The 20,524-nt window shown below is 54.7% G+C and overlaps 2 protein-coding genes across 2 annotated transcripts; both read left to right on the top strand.

Moving 5' to 3' along the window:
- Positions 1 to 3,091: 3,091 nt before the first annotated feature.
- On the top strand, positions 3,092 to 5,183 carry LOC141997318 (chelonianin). Its single transcript, XM_074969628.1, has 4 exons — positions 3,092 to 3,196; positions 3,540 to 3,710; positions 4,651 to 4,788; positions 4,996 to 5,183. The coding sequence occupies exons 1-4, from the start codon at positions 3,112 to 3,114 to the stop codon at positions 5,004 to 5,006; spliced, it is 405 nt and encodes a 134-aa protein (XP_074825729.1). The 5' UTR covers positions 3,092 to 3,111; the 3' UTR covers positions 5,007 to 5,183.
- A 1,592-nt stretch (positions 5,184 to 6,775) lies between these two features.
- Positions 6,776 to 10,597, top strand: LOC141997319 (kunitz/BPTI-like toxin). Its single transcript, XM_074969629.1, is given in 4 exon segments — positions 6,776 to 6,848; positions 6,965 to 7,132; positions 8,288 to 8,455; positions 10,516 to 10,597. Coding segments are annotated over 4 exon segments (420 nt in total). The 3' UTR covers positions 10,527 to 10,597.
- Positions 10,598 to 20,524: the final 9,927 nt, after the last annotated feature.

Genomic DNA, 20,524 nt, shown 5'->3' with positions numbered 1-20,524 from the left:
GGGGGGCAGGACCCTCTGGCTTCCCCAGGACCCCGCCTGAGCGGACTCGCTGTGGGAAGCGCAGGAAGGGGCAGAGGAGGCTGAATGCTCCGAGGTCAGACCCAGGAAGGTGGAAGCTGGGTGAGCTGTGTGTCCTGCAGACAGGCTGCTCACAGAAAGGAGACTTCCCCAGAGTCCTGACTGGCTTTGTGGGGAGCAGTTCCAGAGTATTGCCCGGGGACCCCGTGACAACCCCCCAGTGATGTGGGTTCCACAACCCCCCTCAGTCACCTATTCCAGAGCTTACCGAGCCTTAGAGTTAGAAAGCTTGTCCTAATATCTCAGCTAAATCTCCCTTCCTGCAAACTAAGCTGGTTCCTCCTTCTTCTACCCTTGGAGAACAGTTGATCCATCTCCTCTTTACAACAACCTTTTACAGATTTGAGGGCTGTTATTCCCCTCTCAGTCGTCTCATTTCTATACTGAAGATGCCCAGTTCTTTCAACCTTTCCTCATCAGCAGAGGCGGATTCGGGTTTTGTGGGGACCTGGGCCAGAGGAAGTGGGGGCCCCTCCCCACCCCTTCTACCTGTAGTCCCTCTTGCCCCTCCCCATGCTCCTGTTGGGGAAATGGGCTCGGGGTGTGGGGGCTTCCCCCACTCCCCAGCAGGAGCGCCAAGTTGGCAGAGTGGGGCAAGACCCCATGCCCCAACCCCACTCCCCAGCAGAAGCACTGGGCAGGCAGAGCAGGTCGGGGGACAGGGGCGCCCATTTTTCCAGGGCCCCCCAATTGCCTGGGGCCCCTGGGCCCAAGCCCCATTGGCCCAGTGGCTAATCCGCCACTGTTCATAGCTCAGGTTTTTCTAAACTTCTTATCATTTTCGTTGCTCTCCTCTGGACTCTCTCCAATTTCTCCACGTCTTTCCTAAAGTGCAGCACCCAGTGCTGAGCAGAGCGGGACAATGACCTCCCGTGTCTTACATACGACACCCCTGTTAATACAACCCAGAATGACTTGTACCTTTTTTGCAGCAATATCACCTTGTTGACTTATATTCAATTTGTGATCCACTGTGGCCCCCGATTGCTTTCTGCATACTGTTGCCTAGCCAGTTATTCCCCTGTGGTATGTGTGTGTTTCCCCCGTGCAGTACTTGGTACCTGCCTATACTGAATTTCATAAATTCTCTCAAATTTATCAAGAGATTCATCCGGGGAGTCTTCTAATCTGACATCTGTGTCACCATCTCTCCCTGTAGCTGTTTCCGCTGTGCTCAGCCCTGCAGTATCTGAGCTCTCTACACAGAGCTGAGAGCTAGGACCACTCTCCCCACCAGGCCTGAGCCTGGGACATCTGCCCCCCTCAGTGCCTGTCGCTCAGCATCTTAGGAACTCACAGTGTCCGGCCAGTCTGAAATTCTGTCTGCTGCTCCGAGGGAATCTCTTCCCCTCACCCTGGCTTTGCTGGGGTCAGTCCCATCCCTGTGCCAGTGGCTCTGACAACGGAGACATGTTTCTATTGGTCTCTGCATCAGGTCATGGATGAGACAAACCAACCCACTGCCTAATGGGTCAGGTATTTCCAAGCACCCACTGCCCCTGCTCCCTTCTCTGACGGCTGCCCGCACTCACCTCCAGACGCAGGCGGCAGCTGGGCCCAGAGGGCCAGGAGCCCCAGGAGCAGGAAGATGGCCCCTGACGTCATGGTGCTGCCAGGGGCTGGGTCTGAGTGCCCAGGGCTGAGCCGGGCAGGGATTTAAACCCTGTCCCTGCTGCAGCTGAGAGGGGAGGTGGCTCATAGTGACCTTTGGGCTCCTTCCCTGGGCCAGCATCCAACTCACTGCATTTCACAATAAACCAGTTTCACCTGTAAGTTCCCCTGCATGGAACGAGGAAACAACCCGGATCTTGTGGTCTGAGAAACCCCCCAAAGGAACCTGGAGAAACAGGTAGGCCCAGGCTCCAAGGTCCCAGTCAGATCCAGGGACTGATGGGAGAACATGCCCACCCCATCCTAGGGGACAGTCTCTGCTCAGTGCCCAAGACAAGGAGAAACCCTGGCATAAGTGTGTGTTTGTGTGTGTGTGCATGCACGCGCTGGCGTGTGTGTTTGTGTGCATGCTGGCACGTGTGTGTGTGCGTGCGTACTCGTGATTCCTTCCTGATCCTAGGTCTGGAGACAACCCAGCCCACAGAGGAGTGCGAGTCACCCTTTACTCCGGACACAGGGTGGGAGCCAGGTCACAGCCCGTTCCTCGCTTAGTCCCCAGTAGCTGGTTCTGCCAGCCCCGCTGGGGCCCAGGATCCCAGACGGGATTGGCTCTAGGTGGATTCCATTCCCAGCATTGCCATGTCACCCCTGGCTACTGCTTCAGCCTGAAAGATCCTCATCTAGCCATCACCCCTCCAGAGCTGCTGGTCCCCACGCTGCCCAGGGTTCAGATCTCTAGCTGAGACCCTCAGCAGCTGCTCATCTCTGCATCTTCTCCAGGATTTCTGCTTCCCTAGGAGCTGACATGCCCAGAGCTGCATGCAGGCGTCCTGGAGGGGCCTGTCCCTGGCTTTGGGCGGGGCTTCAGTAACATGCCAGGCGTGGAGGATGTTTGCATTGGCACACGCTGCGGCAGTGCACTGAGGAGACTCCAGCAGGGCTGAGCAGCGCAGGGAGTGTGACGCCCTGGTACCAGCAGGGCAGACAGCCTGTACCATGTCACCACGCCTTCGTTACACCGTGTCGCCTGCTACCCAGAATCCTCTTGTCCTTCTCAGCCCTGCTGCACAATGTGCCCCATCTCCATGCCCTGCTCACAGGAACCCTGGGTTCCCCAGCTCACCTCCCCGTCAGTCTCACTTTGCATCAGGCTGTCTCCCCACAGGGCGCTCTGGACCTCCCTGTTTCTCCAGGCTCCTTCGAGGGGGTTTCCCAAACCCCAGGATCCGGGTTGTTTCCTCGTTCCATCCGGGGGGACTGATTTATTGTCAGACAGCGCGTGCTGGGAGCTGGAGCATGGTAGGAGCCGATAGGTCACTGCGGGCACCTCCCCCCCGCTCCTGACCAGGTCCCACGTGGACTAGGCTTTAAATCCCAGCCTGGCTTAGCGCTGGGCACTCAGACCCAGCTCCCATCAGAACCATGGAGTCAGGCAGCATCTTCCTGCTCCTGGGGCTCCTCGCCGTCTGGGCCGAGCTGCAGGCTGTAGCTGGTCAGGGAGATAAACGTGAGTAAGGGAAGTTGCCCATGGCTCAGATGAGGGTCCCGGGAGCTCTCTCTTTTGTAGAAGAAGTCACAACTTGCAGTGCAAGAATTGCCCTTAAATGTGCTTTCCCTGGGGCCGTCGCTCCCAGACCCCAGGGCTCAGAGTCTTTGCTGGAGGTGGAAGTGGATGTTTCTCTCCTGTGGCACCCACTTTCCCCGGAAGAGCTCTCAGGTCAGGAGTGAACGGCCACACCATGCAAGGCAGAGGCACCCTGCCGTCGCCTCCCCCCAGAGAGCACACGCGTGTGTTCAGGGCCATCCAGTGCAGATCTCTGCTCTCATCACAACCCATCTCCTCTCCTCAGGTGACATTTGCCGACTCCCGCCTGAGCAGGGCCCTTGCAAGGGACGGATCCCTCGCTACTTCTCCAACCCGGCCTCCCGGACGTGTGAAAGCTTCATCTACGGAGGCTGCAAGGGCAACAAGAACAACTTTAAGACGAAGGCAGAGTGTGTGCGTGCCTGCAGGCCTCCTGGTGCGTGGGACAGAGCCCGGCCTCTCCCTCGGTGGGGCGGGGGCAGGTGCTGCCCAGATCCACACCATAAACTGGGGGGGGAGGAATTACATTGGGGCTGGTCTCCAGCAGTTCAAGGAGCCCTGGTATCTCTCACGGTGGGAGGTCTGGTCAAATAAAAGGTCCCCTGAGTTCCAGCCCTGCTGTGGCTGGGGAGGGACCTGGGGGGTCCTAAATCACAGGGCTCGGAGCCGTGGCCCTGTTAGCCAGGAAGTCCTGAGTCCCAGTATAGCCTCCTACTGCGCGGCCCCGGGCAGTCACTGCCACCCTGTATCACGGCTTGACCTGCCTCCTGAAGAAGCTAATGGACACATGGGGCAGCCAGGGACCCAGGTCCCCGGCCATGAGCCTGGGCAGGGGAGACCGCGCTGCTGGCATCTGACTCCAGTTCTGGCACAAGTGGGCTGTTCTACTGGGGTCGTGCTGGAGGCTTCACTTCCACCCGGAAATCCTGACAGCAGAGACTAAACGCCCGGCCCCTCGGACCCAGCTGCCCGCTCTGCCCGTTGTGCAGCGTGGTCTGGCTGCGCTGGGTAGCAATCGCGGAGCTCTGAGCGAGAGCTGGCTGTGCAGTGCCATGGGCTGAGGCTGTCCTCACACCTGCATGCAGCACTAGGGCTGATAGCACAGGGGAAGGGGCCAGAGCGCTGGGCGGGGGGACAGGCAGCTCTGCAGGGGCAGGGGAACAAAACCCAGTCCCATGAGCCTGCCATACCCGATCCCAACTCCCAGGCCCCCCAGCCCAGACCTGTCTCAGGAAGCTGGAAGTGTCTGCTGCCCTGGACCTCTGCCCAGGGGGCTGCCAGTTCAAGGTCCTAAGGCAGAGGCTGGGAGTCTCTTTGGCTGGTGCAGCTAAGTGACAAGGCTGGTGTCTCCCTGCTGTGCCCATTCTGCATTGCAGAGAGACCCGGGGTTTGCCCCAAGACCTCTGGCCCTGGCATTTGCCTGCATGGCTGCGACAGCGACTCTGACTGTAAAGAAGGACAGAAGTGCTGCTTTAATGGCTGTGGCTACATCTGCCTGACGGTGGCTCCACCAGGTGAGTCCCGTCTTCCGGCCACAAGGACACCCTGCGGCTCAGCAGCTGCCCAGAGACGCGCTGCGACCCCGTCCCTCCTGGCACGCGCACCTGTCTGCCTGGGACGGTGTCACCCTCATCAGTTGCCCTGTTGCCACGCCGAGCACAGGGTGTTCGGGGAGCAGCGATACGGGACCAGGGCGCTGACGGCTTCCTCCTATTTTCCAGGGTCTCCCTGACTCCCGTCTGCCAGGACGAGCTGCCTCAGCCCACAGGCCAATTGCCAAGATCGGATCAGCCCGAAGACAAAGCCCCGACCCCCAGGGTCTCTCCCCCATCCCCGGTGCTCTTGCCAGGAGAACAGGTCGAGGTTTCCTGGGATTCCTTCTCTTCCTCAATAAATATTTCCTGACGTCCCAGCACCTCGGCCTCTGCTTCCGTTCTCCAGGTCAGGCCTCTCCCAGCCTGGGCAGCCCCCACCACCCACCCCGCCCCTCTGGGCCTGTCAAGCTGGATCCAAGGCAGCTGCTTCTGTTCAGGGCTGCAATCCAGAGACTGAGAGACGCTGATTGCCTATGGGGTGCTCCCGGGGGTGTTGTGTTTAAGCCCCCAGAGGCTCCGGGGGGGTCAGAGCCTAGAGGGGAGGGCACCTCACACACCCAGACACATTGCTGGGGTGGCGACGCACAGCTGCTCAGCACCTCGAGGGGAGCAGGGCTGTCTCCACAGAACCCCAGACAGCACCTCTGGGAGGGGCTCAGGGGACACAATCCAGAGTCGCTGGGGAACAGGCATTTGAGTGAAAGGGTCGGGAGAGGATTTTCCAAGCCGGCCCCTCCCCAGTAGCTCTGGGGGGAGTCGCTTCGGGGAGGAAGCCCCAGCTCAGAGCCTGTCAACCCCGCTCTCCCCAATGGGGTCGGTCCCTCTCCCCAGCAAGACCCAGTTCTGGGGATCCAGCCGTATTATTGCCATGCAAGTCAGGCACCTCCTCCAGGTGTCCTGGTGGCGAGTGTCTCACGGAAGAACAGATGGGGGGCCAGGCGGACTCCTCCCTCCGCTCTGCATCGCCCTGGCTGGTGTGGGCAGGTCGGGCCGGTCCCCTCAGGTGACCAGGCCTCCGGCCCTGCAGGACTGCTCTGGACCCGCCTGGCTGGTTTCTCAGGGAGGGCGGCTCTGGGCCCGTGTCAGGCTCTGGCAGTTCACAAGGGCAGCAGCACAAGCCCAGTGTGTCCACGGCTGATCCCCCGTTGCTCTGGGCCATGGCCATTTCCTCGTTCCCCTGGGCAGGGTTCCCCGTGTTGGGAAATGGAAGGGATGGGGGCTGGGCCATGGCACCACAGTCCCTCTGGTCAGTCCCTGCTGGAAGACGCAGCCAGGCTGCAGGGCAGGGGCAGCTGAGCAGTAGCCAGGGGTCCAATGGGCGCTGCTGGGAATCGAATCCCCCGCGGGGACTTTTTCCAGAGCCGGTCCCGTCTCCTGGGCCCCAAGGGGGCTGGCGGAACCAGCTACTGGGGACAAAACGGGGAAAGGGCCGTGACCTGACTCCCAGCCCATGTCTGGGCTTAAAGGGTGACGCGCACTCCCCCATGGGCCAAGCTGTCTGTACCCCTGGGGCCAGGAAGGAATTACACATGCGCACCCCCGGAGCCACTGGCAGGAGCCAGGGATTTCCCTTCCCTTGGGCACTGAGTAGGGTCTGTCCCCTAGGATGGGGCGGGCATGTGCCCCCATCAGTCTCTGAGACTGCAGCCAACGGGACTTTTGGGCCTGGACCTCCCTGTTTCTCCAGGCTCCCTTCAGGGGGTTTCCCAAACCCCAGGATCCGGCTTGTTTCCTCGTTTCACCTGGGGGAACTGATTTATTGTCAGACAGCACGTGCTGGGAGCTGGAGCATGGCAGGAGCCGAGAGGTCACTGCAGGCACCTCCTCCCCTTCTGACCCGGCCCCACCGGGTTTAAATCCCAGCCCGGCTCAGGGCTGGACACTGGACCTGGCTCCCGGCAGCACCATGAAGTCAGGGGCCATCGTCCTCCTCCTGGGGCTCCTGGCCCTCTGGGCCCAGCTGCCACCTGCGGCTGGGGGTAAGTGCAGGCAGCAGGCAGTGGAAGGGGAAGGGACCAGGGGATGGAGGGAGAAACCCAGCTCAGAATGGCTTTGCTCTGCCTTTCAGACACTTCTCTCTCTGCTCTGCCCTCAGACCTTTGTAGACTCCCTGCTGACCCCGGGTCCTGTTATGCCATGATCCCTCGCTGGTTCTACAATTGACAGGCCAAGAAGTGTGAGAAATTCACATATAGAGGTTGTGATGGGAACGACAACAACTTTGAGACTCAATCAGGATGTCTCAGGAAGTGCGGAGGGCACGGTGAGGCTCAGGGCTGGGGGCTGGGCCACCCCTAGTCCTGCAGGACAGTTTGGGAAGATGGCCGGGCCACTGGGGCTGATCTCCACTCCCTGACCTGAGGGCCCTGAGCTCTCGCATGCTGAGGGCCCCTACACCTGCTAACTCAGGTCCAGCCCTGCTTTGGACAGGCCACAGATGGGAATGGGGGCAGGATATTCTAAACACAAGCGGTCGGCACAAACCTGTCCGACCCCGTGCCCTGTTCCAGCCTGTGACAGAGGGCTGCCCGTAGGCCAGGGTACCTCCCTCTCCCACTGGGAGATACGAGGAGAAATCAGTTACTGACTGACCATGGCCTGAATGATCCAATGACCTCAGGGGCTCGGGGTCTTTGCTGAAGCAGGAAGAGGGTACTGGTCATTTCTGGGATTAAATGTTTCCGCAGTGAAGGAGTGAGTCTCTTCAAGGCTCATCCCGATCTCTCTCGGGTTTCACACTCACGTCCCTAGGGACTGCAGTGGAGTCACCCCGTTTACACTGAACTCTGCAGTCACAGAGCTGCTGAGTGCAGGGAGGTTCTCAGACCCGGGATCCGGGTTGTTTCCTCGTTCCTTCCAGGGGGACATATTTAGTGTCAGACAGTGCGTGCCTGGCGCTGGTTCGTGGCAGGAGCCGAGAGGTCACTGTGAGCCACCTCCCCCCATCCTGACCAGGCCCCACCTGGGCCATTGTTTAAATCCCAGCCTGGCTCAGCTGGGCAGGGCACTCAGACCAAGCTCCCCGCAGCACCATGAAGACAGGGGCCATCTTCCTTTCCAGGGACTCTCAGACTTCCAGACGTCCATTTCCGGGTCCACGTGCAATCCTTTGTGCCATTCCTCTAGCGCTGGGAGGGGCAATGCCAGCTCTGCAGGGGCAGGAGGGACTCTTCCATCCTCTGGAACACCCTTGCCCCAGGGTGCTGAGTCTCTGCTGAAGCTGGACACGGATATTTTTCCCTGATGATTTCTCACTTTGGGTGGTAAAGGCCACATCACATTGCACAGAGACGCCCATAGGACAAGCCTCTGCTCCTGCGCCCTCATGCCTACCCTCTTCATCTGGGTGTGGGGGAGACAGATCCTTGGCAGAAGTCCCTGCTTCTGAGTCCCTTATCTCTCTGTCCTGTGTCCGCAGAGATCTGCAGCCTCCCCACTGAAGTGGGCCCCTGTACTGCTGCCATTCCTCGCTGGGTCTACAACTGGCACTCTAAGAAGTGTGAAGAATTCTCTTCCGGTGGCTGCAATGGGAACAAGAACAACTTTGAGACTAAAGTAGATTGTCTCCAGGCCTGTGCAGGCCAGGGTAAGACCCATGACAACCTGGACAGGTGCTGCTCCTTATACAGTGCAATGCTGGGAACACACCAGGGCCCCCAGGCTGCTCTCCAGTAAATGGGGCCCCTCGTGTATGCTCCCTACCTATTCCGACGGTGCCTGGGTGTAGTCTCGGTGTGTTTCAGGGCTGCTGCAGTTGGTATGGAGCATAGAATCATAGGACTGGAAGGGACTTTGAGGGCTCATCTAGTCCAGTCCCCTGCACTCATGGGAGGACTAAGTATTATCTAGACGTGGAATATGCACTGTACACGGACAGCGCGTGCATATCTGATGCGTGGAGACGGTGAATGTGTGTGTACCTGTGGTGGAAAGGGAAGCCCTCACTGAAAATGCCAAGGTCAGGACAGGCTGAAAAAAAAAGACAGATCCTCCCAAAACTGGAGGTTAACACTGAAGTCAGATTCACCAACCAGTCACAAACTGTGCTCCTGATCCCCCACACTGGTTACCAGGAAGCTAGAAAAGAAATCACACAGCCCCCTTATTGCATTCCAATTCCCTGGCTCCCAATCAGCAGCTCGGTGCAGTAAGGTGAGGAGTTATTTGAAAACTCTTCTCACTCTACAAAATGTTCTTCTGAACCCCAAAGGGCCAGTCACATTGCCAGGTGAATATTAGGTTGGATCTTACCCAAAATACCAAACTGCCAGCCAATCCTTTAGCGTCTAAAACTAAAGGTTTATTAGAAAAGAAAAGAACAAGAGAGCTGTTAAATGGTCAAAACAATCAGGTCCATACATATGACTTCAGAGTCCATATATCAGGTTTTTAGCAGCATTGGTGAGTTTGCTGACTTGTAGAGTCCCTCTGGAACACATCCACAGCTTGGATGGGTTATTCAGTCCTTTGTTCAGAGCTTCAGTTTGTAGAGAAGTTACTCCAGAGGTGAGAAGCAGGATTGAAGACAAAAATGGAGACGATGCAGCTGCCATTTTATATTCTTTGTCTTGTGGCTTGTAGATCCTGTGTCCCAAACACAAACCTACAAGCACATGGGCATGGAAAAGCAATTGCAGGCCCCTGTCCACAGACTCGTCCCTACATGTCCTGCTGACTCATAGGTGTAACCCCTGCCATCCCTCCGTGGGTTCATTGTGTAGCTGGCTGGATAGTGCTGATGCCAATCTGTCTGGGGGTGTCACCCAGAAACACAGCACAAGTTTGAAATACAAATATACCGCACATATTTATAACTCACAATACAAATAGGATCCATACATATAAACATGATTATCATATTTAGCCAATCATAACTTTTCCACTGATACCTTACAGGGCATATAGAATCATAGAATATCAGGGTTGGAAGGGACCCCAGAAGGTCATCTAGTCCAACCCCCTGCTCGAAGCAGGACCAATTCCCAGTTAAATCATCCCAGCCAGGGCTTTGTCAAGCCTGACCTTAAAAACCTCTAAGGAAGGAGATTCTACCACCTCCCTAGGTAACGCATTCCAGTGTTTCACCACCCTCTTAGTGAAAAAGTTTTTCCTAATATCCAATCTAAACCTCCCCCATTGCAACTTGAGACCATTACTCCTCGTTCTGTCATCTGCTACCATTGAGAACAGTCTAGAGCCATCCTCTTTGTACGATTCATTGCAATTTTGTAACACTGGTATCAATAACATTATAAATGGTCACGGCTAGTCCATACAGCATCACACACTGCATACATGGCCCATCTCTCACTGTCCCATAGCTGCAGACTGAAGGGAGCCCATCCCGTCCTGTCCTCCCACCTGCCCCCACCCTCCAGAGCTGGAAGAGTCTCAGTTCCTTTCTGCCTGCAGCTCTAGCCGTGCGAGTGACTAGCCAAGGAGATGGAAATATACCTGCTGGGTGTGTAAGGCACCCGGGGTCAATGCACCCTGATGCCAGGGGCAACTGAGGGTCAGCTCTGAGTCCTCAGCGCTGAGCCGGGCTGGAATTTAAACCATCTGCAAGGCAGGACTGGTTAAGGAGTGGGGGAGGTGCCTCACAGTGCCATGGTACAAGGGCTCTGATGGCTTTGTCCTATTTCCCAGGGTCTCCCTAACTCCCGTCTGCCAGGACCCGGACTCCTCAGGGGACGAGCTGCCTCAGCCGCACTGGGGTCAATTGCCAAAGATCGGACTAGCAGGAAGACAAAGCCCCGACCCCCAGGGACTCTCCCCCATCCCCGGTGCTCTTGCCAGGAGAACAGGTCGTGGCTTCCTGGGATTTCTTCTCTTCCTCAATAAACAATTCCTGACATCCCAGCACCTCGGCCTCTGCCTCCGTTCTCCCGGTCAGGCCTCTCTCAGCCTGGGCAGCCCCCACCACCCACCCCGCCCCTCTGGGCCTATCAAGCTGGATCCAAGGCAGCTGCTTCTGTTCAGGGCTGCAATCCAGAGACTGAGAGATGCTGAGTTGCCTGGTGGGAAACTTTCCCAGTAACCACAGACAAGCTCTGGGATGTGCCTGGGGAGCTCTGGGAGCAGCCACATGGAGCAGACCAGTCTTTACACTAGTGCCCAGGTTTTCACAATTGTGCAGGTTTTTTGCCTAATTTGGCCTGTGCAGCTGCACACCTGGCTGCCTAGTGCAAGTCACCCATTTGCACACACAGTCACGTGCACTGGGCTCCCAAATGCACTTGTATATTTGTGTACAAGCAGCTCTGGGAACGTGTCCCAGTGCCTGCTCGGTCTGAGGCTCTTTGTGAAGCGGCTGCCTCTGGGGGAGGTCAGGATCTCCCACCATTCCCGCCTTTATTTGGCTGCCTCTGTGTGGCTGTTTTAATGAAACCCTGGGGAGGGCTGGGTCCGGCGGGCAGGCTCCCCAGGGGTCTCGAAACGCTCACATGCCTTGGGGCACTCAAACCACCAAAGAACAAGTAGAATTCCTGGCAGATGAGTCCCGGCACACGAAAGCAGTGGCAGAAAGACAAGGTTCTGTGGCTCCCATCTACACTCGCACCCTGCTCAGGTGTCTTCTCCCTAACACTGCCATCTTCCCCCCCTCCTTCTCTGGCATTTTGCTTTGGCCTTTGGCCTTTCACGCGTCGGGGGTGCCCTGACTGGGCTCGGGGGATAGAATGTGTGGGCACAGGAAGGGGTGAGGGTTCATATTAGTGCAGATCTAATTTGCCACTAGAAATTGTACTGCAGGGACTAATTTGGGGCCCACTCCTGCAAATACCTCTGTGTTTGGCTTTTGGCCCATGACTAGTGTGATGAAGTGGGACTGTTCTTAATGTTTCCTCTGAATAGCGTGGGGGTGCCTGAGTTTCCCCTAGGCAGTTCTTAAGTATCTAGGTGGTGGGGTAAGGGGGTATGATCGTTGCAGAGCCCTAGAGGGCAGGTGTGTGCAGGGGTCTGGACACAGAGAATGGCCGACACCCTGTTTCCTGGCAACTGATGGCCTGGGCCCTTCCCCCCTGCGAGGTGAGAGCTAAAGGGCTGGAGAACAAAGGAATCCGGTGACCTCCTGGCCCGGGAAAGGGACAAAGCCCAGAGGAGGAGGGGCTGGAGGGAGTTTCAGTTTGGGTCTGGCTGGGGACATGGAGTGAAGTGCAGACGTGATTGTCTGGCTCACTGCCCCCCAAAATGGACGCAGTTGAGGGGTCCTGTTCTCTGCACCTACAAGCTCTGTTTTAGACCATGTTCCTGTCGTCTAATAAACCTCTGTTTTACTGGCTGGCTGAGAGTCACGTCTGACTGCGAAGTTGGGGGGGAGGACCCTCTGGCTTCCCCAGGAGCCCCGCCTGGGCGGACTCGCTGGGGGAAGCGCACGGAGGGGCAGAGGAGGCTGAATGCTCCGAGGTCAGACCCAGGAAGGTGGAAGCTGTGTGAGCTGTGTGCCCTGCAGACAGGCTGCTCACAGAAAGGAGACTTCCCCAGAGTCCTGCCTGGCTTCATGGGGAGCAGTTCCAGAGCATCGCCCAGGGACTCCGTGACAAGTCCCATTGAAGTTAAGCATCTGAGTATGTGCAGGATCAGTGTGTTCCTCTGTGTTCCTGGACACTAACTGAGGAACTAGTGAAAAGGGCGTCCTATGGTACCCTGAAATTAGGCCCAATAGAGAAGAGAAGCTCCTGTTTGGGAGGGCAAGGGGAGAGCACAGGCCAGGGACACAGGCTTATGAAACCACAGACAGACATTCACAGCAATATCCTGGCAGGGGTTATTTTTAATATCCACATTTATTGAAGAGAGGTTTTCATTTCTAAAAGAAAGAGACCAAGCTACCTCCCAGCGCACGTCACATGGCAGAGAACACACGCTGCATCAACCAGACAGGAAGGTGGCTCGGACACCCAGCTACACGCAGAATGGTGGGCAAAGCAGCAGAGATAAACACACAGCTCCATTAACAACAGTGTTACGGGGAGGGGACTTTTTACTCCAAGGAAGAGAACGGTGAAAACAAGAAGGGTTTTTACAAAGCCGGGCTCTTTGTGTTCCCTGGTGTAGAGCACACGTACGGCCTAACTCCCCAAGGACACTGGCCGAGCACCTGCAGAATTGTGTCTCTGATCTGCAGGCACCATTACGATGTCTGTCCATGCAACGTGCAGATTAGCCTGCACGGGTGGCCATTTGAACACCCAGTTGCCAAATACACAGCTTGAAGGTGTATCCTCAACACTTGTTCATGGAAATCAGGCAGCCTACGACTGCGCCCAGCACTGGGCTGGTGACTTGTGCAGAATCAGCCCCTACAACCCTACACACAATTTCTTCCCCTACATTCTAAGAGTTACATGTACACATTTACTAAGTGCTGTACTGGTGAGTCCTCAGAGTCCCCAGGAGGTAGGGTTCCCCCCCCATTCCACCCCTGGGGAAACCTACACACAGATAGACAATGTCTTACCCAAGCCAAACAGTTACACATGGCAGAGCTGAGGTTACAAACATAGCAGAGCACAGAGGGAATATACCCAGACCCAACCCACTAGGCCATCCTGGCTCTCTTTTTGCATGTTTCGTAAAGACATGACCTAGTCACACACTGTTAACCCTGGATTCGGGTGCCAAGTGTAAACAGCCTGTTTGCTCGCTCCACAATCCTTTCTCAGTAGCCTGCCAGGAATGGAGCTCAGTTTTTATGTGCACAGCTGGGTAACGGAGTCATACGTATGGTTTCCAACACGTTACCTCAAGTCTACACCGTCCCTAGGAGAATGGAGCGGCAGAGGCCCGTCCAAGCTGCCCAAACCAGGGCTATGATTGCTCTTAGCCAGAACGTCTGGCTGACCTCGGGACAGGGGGAGCCACATCAGAAGGGGAATTTATGAGTAAATGAGTTTTCCTTCAGCTCGGAATTCCGGCTGCCAGAGGAAGACACTGGCCCCAGGCCCAGACTGAAGGTGTCCGGAGGGAATGGCTCTGGGTGCACCATGCGATGGGACAGGTATCTGAGAAGAACTGGCCTGAACCTGGAACACTGCTAGGAGTGGAGAACATCAGTGCCAGGGGCTGGCTAACCCATCAGGAAAGATTTAATAAGAAAGAAAATATATCTCAAGAAAAAATGACCTGAAAGCTGAATCAAAGTGCTCAGACACTAGGGTGACGAGCTTAGAGTAAGAGCCTAGAGAGAGAACCCCAACGTCCCCTTGCACCCTACTCAAGCCAGGGAGCGAAGATCCCTGAACATTGATTTCCTTCACCCAGAGAGAGTGATCCCTGAGCAGTAACCTTGTCATTCGAGGAGGCAGCATGTTCCCAGGCAATCAGTAGTAAAAGAAAAGGGACAGCTGGAAAACGTCAAACAGGAAAGAGAGGCTCTTGTTGCCAGGAATGTATTTGGAGGCTGATCTGGTATCAAAAGTTTTCCAAACCATCAGCTGTTTAGAGCCACCATCCCACAGGTCAGAATTATCACCTCACTTATCACAGTCTTCAGCCCCATCAGAGCCCCCATCCCTCAGAGAAGAATCCTCGCTCAGGTCAGCGTCACCAACTCCCCCGTCCAAGTCATCCTCGCTCAGGTCAGTGTTGCCATCTCCCCCGTCCGAGTCATCCTCGCTCAGGTCAGGGTCGCCATCTCCCCCGTCCGAGTCATCCTCGCTCAGGTCAGGGTCGCCATCTCCCCCGTCCGAGTCATCCTCGCTCAGGTCAGGGTCGCCATCTCCCCCGTCCGAGTCATCCTCCCTCAGGTCAGGGTCGCCATCTCCCCTGTCCAAGTCATCCTCGCTCAGGTCAGTGTTGCCATCTCCCCCGTCCGAGTCATCCTCGCTCAGGTCAGGGTCGCCATCTCCCCCGTCCGAGTCATCCTCCCTCAGGTCAGCGTCGCCAACTCCCCCGTCCAAGTCATCCTCGCTCAGGTCAGGGTCGCCATCTCCCCCGTCCAAGTCATCCTCGCTCAGGTCAGTGTTGCCATCTCCCCCGTCCGAGTCATCCTCGCTCAGGTCAGGGTTGCCATCTCCCCTGTCCAAGTCATCCTCGCTCAGGTCAGGGTTGCCATCTCCCCCGTCTGAGTCATCCTCGCTCAGGTCAGCGTCGCCAACTCCCCCGTCCAAGTCATCGTCGCTCAGGTCAGTGTCACCATCTCCCCCGTCCAAGTCATCCTCGCTCAGTTCAGGGTCTCCATCTCCCCCATCTGAGTCATCCTCGCTCAGTTCAGGATCGCCATCTCCCCCGTCTGAGTCATCCTCGCTCAAGTCAGCGTTGCCAACTCCCCCGTCCAAATCATCCTCGCTCAGGTCAGGGTCGCCATCTCCCCCATCCGAGTCATCCTCGCTCAGGTCAGGGTCGCCATCTCCCCCGTCCAAATCATCCTCGCTCAGTTCAGGGTCGCCATCTCCCCCGTCCGAGTCATCCTCCCTCAGGTCAGCGTCGCCAACTCCCCCGTCCAAATCATCCTCGCTCAGGTCAGGGTCGCCATCTCCCCCATCCGAGTCATCCTCGCTCAGGTCAGGGTCGCCAACTGCCCTGTCCAAATCATCCTCGCTCAGGTCAGGGTCGCCATCTCCCCCATCCGAGTCATCCTCGCTCAGGTCAGGGTCGCCATCTCCCCCGTCCAAGTCATCCTCATCAGCTTCTCCACCAGACACAGGTTTTTCATCAGATCCAGGTTTTAAAACAGACACCGGTTTTCCAGTTGACTCAGGTTCTGCTCCAGACACCGGTTTTGTTGCCCCCAACACAAGTTTTTCCTTCAGCTTGTCTTCTTCTGATATGTGCTTCCCTGGGTCATCGCCATGGAGAGGAGAAGCTGTGCCAGGGATCCCTGAAAATGGGAGAGAAAACAGGAGAGTCAGAGACCCAAATATGCCTCAGTCACATATGGCTACTGCCAATCCACCCTATGCACTTTCTTCACGCTGCAGCAACCTGTCCACAGGATATGAGCATTGCCCCTTACCTTGGACAGTCCCTATGTAGTTATACATATGGTAGCTGATTCTGTTCTATTCAGGTTCTTATACTGCACCCATCCCTGTGGTATCTGAGCAACTTCCAGAAGTGCAGTAAGTGACATGACTGAAGCCCGTTGCTCAAGCTCTGTCTGTCTCTCAGTCTGACCTCCTTGGTCAGATGCCAGGTAAGAGCCCGGGCTGCTTCCAGCAGCCAGCTCTTCTTCCCCCACCTCACCCCCTCCAGTCCTTTGTTCTGGCCAGGAGATAGGGAGTTAGAAACTGACAAAAAACAGATACTGGGAGTCAAGGCAGGGTGGAGACAAGGAGGAGGATTTTTACAGGGATGCAGTGTCTAAGGAACACTCCTCCTGGTGCATGATGTGCTTGCTTTTAGACAATGGTGGGCCCCAAACCAAAATGGAGTCACATGTGCTAACTTTTCCTTAACAGTTCTCGAGCTGAGGGATTGTGCTCAGCTTTCCTCATGAGAGGTGGAGAAATCTATATCCCTCTGCATCACTGGTGGCTAGGTGTCTATGACTTGGTGATTGGATTTTCCATTGTCTTCTTAGGTACTCCATTGGTATGGGGACTGAGGCCCAGACAGCGAGGTGACACTCATATTTATGTTTTTTAGCCTGCCCTGAGAGCAAACAGTCCTTTTCCCCTTACTTGGTAACAATGCAGCATACAGGGGAAATTGAGGCACACACCAGAATCATAAAAATATTACAGAAAATATCCACTTTGTCACACTGAAGTATTGCTCAGACCAGGTCCTCATCTGTCAATATGGCATGGAGTCTCCTAGCCCATCAGAGACAGCAGAAACTGTGACCTGGAGACGCTGCCCTGTGAGAGCTTAACATCAACAAGGAATCCTAACTCCTAAACTACAGACTGACTTGACTTGACTGGGGCATGTATCTTCAACCAGAAGAGGATGAATGGGGGCTGCAAACTCCAAATTAGTTCCCCCTGATAACCGTGCCTGCTAACCAACATGACTGCTGTCTTGCTAGGTTTCAGTTTCAATCAGTTCTTCTTTGATGAGCTGACCCCAACCAAGCAGTGGGCCAGCTTAGTGACAGTGCTGTTGTTGTATGTTGTGAAGGATAAGATAGAGCGATATGTCATCTGCATACTGTTGGCATCTGAGTGATGTCTCATCAGTTCTCCTAGAGGCTGCATGGAGATGCTGAATAGGACAGGAGACAGAACTGATCTTTCAGGCACTTCACAAGTGAGGGTTTAGTGGCAGGAGTGCGACTTCCATCACCATCCTTTGGGTGCGTCCTTCCAAGAACACTCAGACCGTTTTTCTGCCTCCTCCTGAGCCCTGCCTCCACCTTCAAACAGGGAAGAAGTATCTGACAAACACTGCAGAGAAGTCCAGAAGAATAAGAATGGACGCCTGCCCTCTATCCGCAGCAGCAAATCATCCATCAGTGCCAGGAATACTGTTTCGGTTCCATGTCTTGGGCTGAATCCACACCGTGCTGGGGCTAGGATATTGGCTTTGCCTAGATAAGCTTATAAGCAGCTTTCAGCTAACATCTCTGAGCTTGCATAGGAATGGTGGGTTTGAAACCAGGCAGTAGTTAGCTAGGTCCAGTGCATCCAGGGTGGGTTTCTTTATTGTTGGCTGGACTCTTGGGAGTTTGAAGGAGGGAGGGAAGATTTCTTCAATAAAGGAGGCACTAGCTGTTTCAGTCAGGAGAGGCACCAGTTACTTGTGGCCCTTTTTTATTAGCCAGGAAGAACAAGCCTCAAACTCCCAGGTCTTTGCTTGAGTCTCCTTCAGGGTGTCCAGTGCTCGTGGCATCAATGAGCTGAGCTCATGGAAGCAGGTTGTTTCTTGGCTTGCACAAGGGGATCAGATCCTTGAAGCCCAAGAAGACTTCCTGGATGTAGGTGATCTTTTCTCCTCATAGAATCATAGAATATCAGGGTTGGAAGGGACCCCAGGAGGTCATCTAGTCCAACCCCCTGCTCAAAACAGGACCAATCCCCAACTAAATCATCCTTGCCAGGGCTTTGTCAAGCCTGACCTTAAAAACATCTAAGGAAGGAGATTCCACCACCTCCCTAGGGAACTCATTCTAGGGCTTCACCACCCTCTTAGTGAAAAAGTTTTTCCTAATATCCAACTTAAACCTCTCCCACTGCAACTTGAGACCATTACTCCTTGTTCTGTCATTTACAACCACTGAGAACAGCCGAGCTCCATCCTCTTTGGAACCCCCTTTCAGGTAGTTGAAAGCAGCTATCAAATCCCCCCCTCCTCCTCTTCTGCAGACTAAACAATCCCAGTTCCCTCAGCCTCTCCTCATAAGTCATGTGTTCCAGTTCCCGAATCATTTTTGTTGCCCTCCACTGGACTATCTCCAATTTTTCCACATCCTTCTTGTAGTGTGGGGCCCAAAACTGGACACAGTACTCCAGATGAGGCCTCACCAATGTCGAATAGAGGGGAACGATCACGTCCCTCGATCTGCTGGCAATGCCCCTACTTATACAGCCCCAAATGCCATTGGCCTTCTTGGCAACAAGGGCACACTGTTGACTCATATCCAGCTTCTCATCCACTGTAACCCCTCGGTCCTTTTCTGCAGAACTGCTGCCGAGCCATTCGGTCCCTAGTCTGTAGCGGTGCATGGGATTCTTCCGTCCTAAGTGCAGGACTCTGCACTTGTCCTTGTTGAACCTCATCAGATTTCTTTTGGTCCAATCCTCTAATTTGTCTAGGGCCCTCTATATCCTATCCCTACCATCCAGCATATCTACCTCTCCTCCCAGTTTAGTGTCATCTGCAAACTTGCTGAGGGTGCAATCCACACCATCCTCTAGATCATTTATGAAGATATTAAACAAAACTGGCCCGAAGACCGACCCTTGGGGCACTCCACTTGATACCGGCTGCCAACAAGACATGGAGCCATTGATCACTACCCGTTGAGCCCGACAATCTAGCCAACTTTCTATCCACCTTATAGTCCATTCATCCAGCCCATACTTCTTTAACTTGCTGGCAAGAATACTGTGGGAGACTGTGTCAAAAGCTTTGCTAAAGTCAAGGAACAACACGTCCACCGCTTTCTCCTCATCCACAGAGCCTGTTATCTCGTCATAGAAGGCAATAAGATTAGTCAGGCATGACTTGCCCTTGGTGAATCCATGCTGACTGTTCCTGATCACTTTCCTCTCCTCTAAGTGCTTCAGAATTGATTCCTTGAGGACCTGCTCCATGATTTTTCCAGGCACTGAGGTGAGGCTGACTGGCCTGCAGTTCCCAGGATCCTCCTTCTTCCCTTTTTTAAAGATGGGCACTACATTAGCCTTTTTCCAGTCGTCCGGGACTTCCCCCGATCGCCATGAGTTTTCAAAGATGACGGCCAATGGCTCTGCAATCACATCTGCCAACTCCTTTAGCACTCTCGGATGCAGCACATCCGGCCCCATGGACTTGTGCTCGTCCAGCTTTCCTAAATAGTCCCGAACCACTTCTTTCTCCACAGAGGGCTGGTCACCTCCTCCCCATGCTGTGCTGCCCAGTGCAGTAGTCTGGGAGCTGACCTTGTTCGTGAAGACAGAGGCAAAAAAAGCATTGAGTACATTAGCTTTTTCCACATCCTCTGTCACTAGGTTGCCTCCCTCATTCAGTAAGGGGCCCACCCTTTCCTTGACTTTCTTCTTGTTGCTAACATACCTGAAGAAACCCTTCTTGTTACTCTTAACATCTCTTGCTAGCTGCAACTCCAAGTGTGATTTGGCCTTCCTGATTTCACTCCTGCATGCCTGAGCAATATTTTTATACTCCTCCCTGGTCATTTGTCCAATCTTTCACTTCTTGTAAGCTTCTTTTTTGTGTTTCTTTTTTTCTTTTTTTGATCAGCAAGGATTTCACTGTTAAGCCAAGCTGATCGCCTGCCATATTTACTATTCTTTCTACACATCGGGATCGTTTGTTCCTGTAACCTCAATAAGGATTCTTTAAAATACAGCCAGCTCTCCTTCTGTGAGAGTTAGGAAGATCCTTCCTAGCAGGTGGCTGAACTGCTTCAGAGGAAATGAAAAGAGGCCCAAACATCTGACATGTTTGTAGTTCACCTACCCCCATTCCCAACCGGCACCAAAACCTGTTCCACTACCACCGTCCCACTCCTCCTCATAGGCACAGAGCAAAATGTCAAAAGCTTCAATCTCAGTTCTGCCAGGAGCTTAAAACAATACTGCTGAGCGATGTGAACTGTCCCTATTAATCTTGAGGTAGGTTCCCCCTGAGTCCCAATGACAATACACTAAATTCCAACTTTCATATCAACTTCATTGGTGATCACATATGCAGAAGCATCAGGTTAATGTACTTAGCCGGCATCATTTGATATCGTGGGAGGCACTGTTGTGGAGTGCAGTGGGACAGCTTGTCAAGGGTCACAACTGAAGTCTCTCCACTCCCCTCCAAACCTGCCTGAAAGAAGGGTGGAGAGAGGAGGTGCTCTTCCCCCAGGCCTCCAGTGTCAACCGCAGTTTGTGTGATCAAACACAACCCTGACATGCCATCTCTGTTGCTATAACCCCAAATGTCCTCTTTCCAACCGCCAAAACCTCCACCTTCTTGCAACAAAGTCTATAAAGCACTTACTGGTGGACAATACAAAAATCCATGGGACACTGAAAATGGAAAAGCACAGTAAAATAAGCTG

Source organism: Natator depressus, chromosome 13 (genome assembly GCF_965152275.1).
Source record: "Natator depressus isolate rNatDep1 chromosome 13, rNatDep2.hap1, whole genome shotgun sequence".
Lineage (NCBI taxonomy): Eukaryota > Metazoa > Chordata > Testudines > Cheloniidae > Natator > Natator depressus.
The sequence above is the reverse complement of the archived record's forward strand: the minus strand, read 5'-3'. Positions and strand labels throughout refer to the sequence as shown.